Source organism: Agelaius tricolor, unplaced genomic scaffold, assembly GCF_023055355.1.
Source record: "Agelaius tricolor isolate 1412-34295 unplaced genomic scaffold, bAgeTri1.0.p SCAF_51, whole genome shotgun sequence".
Taxonomy (NCBI): domain Eukaryota; kingdom Metazoa; phylum Chordata; class Aves; order Passeriformes; family Icteridae; genus Agelaius; species Agelaius tricolor.
The window spans coordinates 2,875,001-2,877,500 of record NW_027269311.1 but is presented as its reverse complement, the minus strand read 5'-3'; the positions used below and the strand labels follow the sequence as shown (position 1 = coordinate 2,877,500).

The following is a 2,500-nucleotide window of genomic DNA, read 5'->3' as shown; positions in this document are numbered from 1 at the left end:
CGAGGCCCGCGCCTCGCCTCCCCTCCTCGCCCCTCTCTCCCTCGCTCTCTTTCTCTCTCGGCCCTCGCTCGGCGGCGCCTTTCGACGCCGTCTCTCGCTCTCCCCGAGGCCGCCGCGCCGCCGCATCCGCGGCGCGGCCCCGCGGCGAGGACGAGCTCCGCCCCAGCGGCTCGCTCCGGGAGCGGGGAGCTACGGAGCGCTCCCCGAGTCTGCATTTAGGGGGACGAAGGCCCTCGCGCGGCGACGACGACGACCGCGGCGACGCCCGCCGGGCCCGCAGGGAAGGGATCGAGGCCCGCCGAGGGAAACGCTTCCCTCGCCGAGCACCCCTGACCGCCTTCCCTCCGGCCACCGGCGGCACGCCGCCGCCGCCGCCGCCGCCCGCCGCGGGCGACGGGCCTGCGAGGCGACCCCAGCCGCGCCGCCGGGGTGGCCCCCGGACGGCGATTGATCGTCAAGCGACGCTCAGACAGGCGTAGCCCCGGGAGGAACCCGGGGCCGCAAGTGCGTTCGAAGTGTCGATGATCAATGTGTCCTGCAATTCACATTAATTCTCGCAGCTAGCTGCGTTCTTCATCGACGCACGAGCCGAGTGATCCACCGCTAAGAGTTGTCTGCCTTTCGGGCACCGCTCACGCCAGAGCGGCCCCTTTTTTTTGGTTTAGGACAATGCCGCCGAGGACGCGCGGGCGCGCGCCTGGCTTCCGAGACCGTACGAGCACACGGAAAACGGGAGGGAAAAAAAGGAAAAAAACAAACCCACTCTCCGAAGGCCGGCCAAGAGGCGGGGGAGCCCGCGCCCCCGACCGCCTCCCCCCGCGAGGGGAGACGCCGACCTCACCCACGCCGTCCTTCGGAGGCGGCCCAGGCGCCCGGGCTCGGCCCGGCCTCCGCGCGGAGGGCCGGGCGGCGCGCGCCGGACGCGCGGGGGGCACAGGGCGGCCCGCCCGCTTCTCGCTTTCACGGGACGACGCGCACAACGCACACGGCACGCGGCCGGGGGCGCGCGGCCGTCGGCCCCCGCGCCGCGCCGGCTCTCCCCTCGGCCCCGACGCCGCGGGCCTGGCGCGGAGCGCCGCCGCGCCGCCGCGCGGCCGGCGTTGTCTCTCTTCCCCCCACCACCACACGGGCACGGGCCTTTCCCCTGGGCTCGAGACGGGCACGCGACGGCGACCGGCACAGCCCGCCGGCACGCCTCCCGCGGGACCGCTCCCCCGCCGGGCGGGCGGGCGAGCGACCGGCGGACGCGCTCCGCCGCCGGCCCCGGAGGCGGGCGCCACCGAGAGCCGAGCCGGCGTCGCCTGCGCCCGAGGCCTGCCGGACGGCAGACCCGGCCGCCGCCGGGGCGGCAACGCCCGGCACCGCCGCCGCCTCGCACCGCCGGGGCCCCTCGCCTCGGGCACGCGCCCGGCGGGAAGGCGCCGCGGCGGCTGAGCCGGGGGGCAACGCCCGCTCTCCTCGTTCGCACGCGGAGACCGGGCGGGGAGGAGCGCCCCCGCGGCCGCCCCCGCACGCCTTCCTGCGCGGCCCACACGCGGCCGCGCGGGCAAGGGCGACGGAGGCGAGGCGACGAGCGGAGCCCGGGACGGGACCGCCGCCGGCCGACGGCGGGCGCCGTCCGGCCGACCGTCCCCGCAGGGAGGGACACCCGTCGAGCGGCGCCGCCGCCGCTCGCCACGGCGTCGCCCGCGCTCGCGGGCCTCCGCCGCCGGAGGGCCCGCCGAGCGCTCGCCCCCCCCCCCACCGGCGGGCGGGGCGGTCGAGCCAGGGGACGGCCGGCGGACGACGGCGCCGCCGCGCCGCGCCTTCGAGGAAGGAAAGGCCGTCGAGGGGAAGAGAGGCGCCGGACGCGCCGGACGCGGCGCCGCCGCGCGCGCCAGAGACCGCGGCGGCGGGCCCAGGAGAGAGAGCGCGGGCGGGCCCCGGCGGCCGTCGCCCCGCGGCCGAGGAAGGGGCAGAGAGCGCGCGCTCTCTGCCGGGCGTCGCCCGTTACCACGAGGCGGGCGGGTCGGCCCCCGCGGCCGACCGCGCGCCGCGGCCTCTCCGCCGAGGCCGGGCCGCGGAGAGGGGGGGGCAGGGCGCCCCTCCCCGGCGCGGCGCGGTTGACCCCGCCCGCGGCGCGCGGCGGGGACGACGACGACGACGGCCGCGACGGAGGAGCGCGGCCGGTGGCCACGGGACAACCACCGCAGGGGATCGGCGGGAGTAGCTGCTCCCCACCCCTCCGTGGCGCCCCGCACGGCCACCGCCCGCGGCACACGCCCGCCGCCGCCGCCGCCACCGCCGCCGCCGCCACGGCGGGCCACGCCGAGCCGCCCGAGTCTTTAAACCGCCGCCCGGCCCCGCCGGCCCCCCTTTCGGCCCAACCCGCAGCGTTTGACGACGCCGAGGGCAAGAAAACCTGGGGGGGACCGCCGAGGCGCCGAGCGCTAGGTACCTGGCCCTGGGGCGAGGGAAACGACCTGCATGGCCCCCGCCGGGGTGCCTCCCCCGCTGCCGC

The 2,500-nt window shown here is 79.4% G+C and overlaps 1 protein-coding gene and 1 non-coding gene across 2 annotated transcripts in view; one reads left to right on the top strand and one right to left on the bottom strand.

Annotated features, from left to right (window-relative positions):
• LOC139604497 (collagen alpha-1(I) chain-like) overlaps positions 1-2,209 on the top strand; it is a 4,355-nt gene extending 2,146 nt beyond the window's left edge. The window contains exons 4-5 of the mRNA XM_071455649.1: positions 109-453; positions 666-2,209. Coding sequence (XP_071311750.1) covers positions 109-453; positions 666-2,209 — 1,889 coding nt within the window. The remainder of the gene's footprint in view (positions 1-108; positions 454-665) is intronic.
• LOC139604505 (5.8S ribosomal RNA) lies at positions 460-612 on the bottom strand. Its single transcript, XR_011683993.1, has one exon. It is a non-coding gene; the product is annotated as a 5.8S ribosomal RNA (ribosomal RNA).
• Positions 2,210-2,500: the final 291 nt, after the last annotated feature.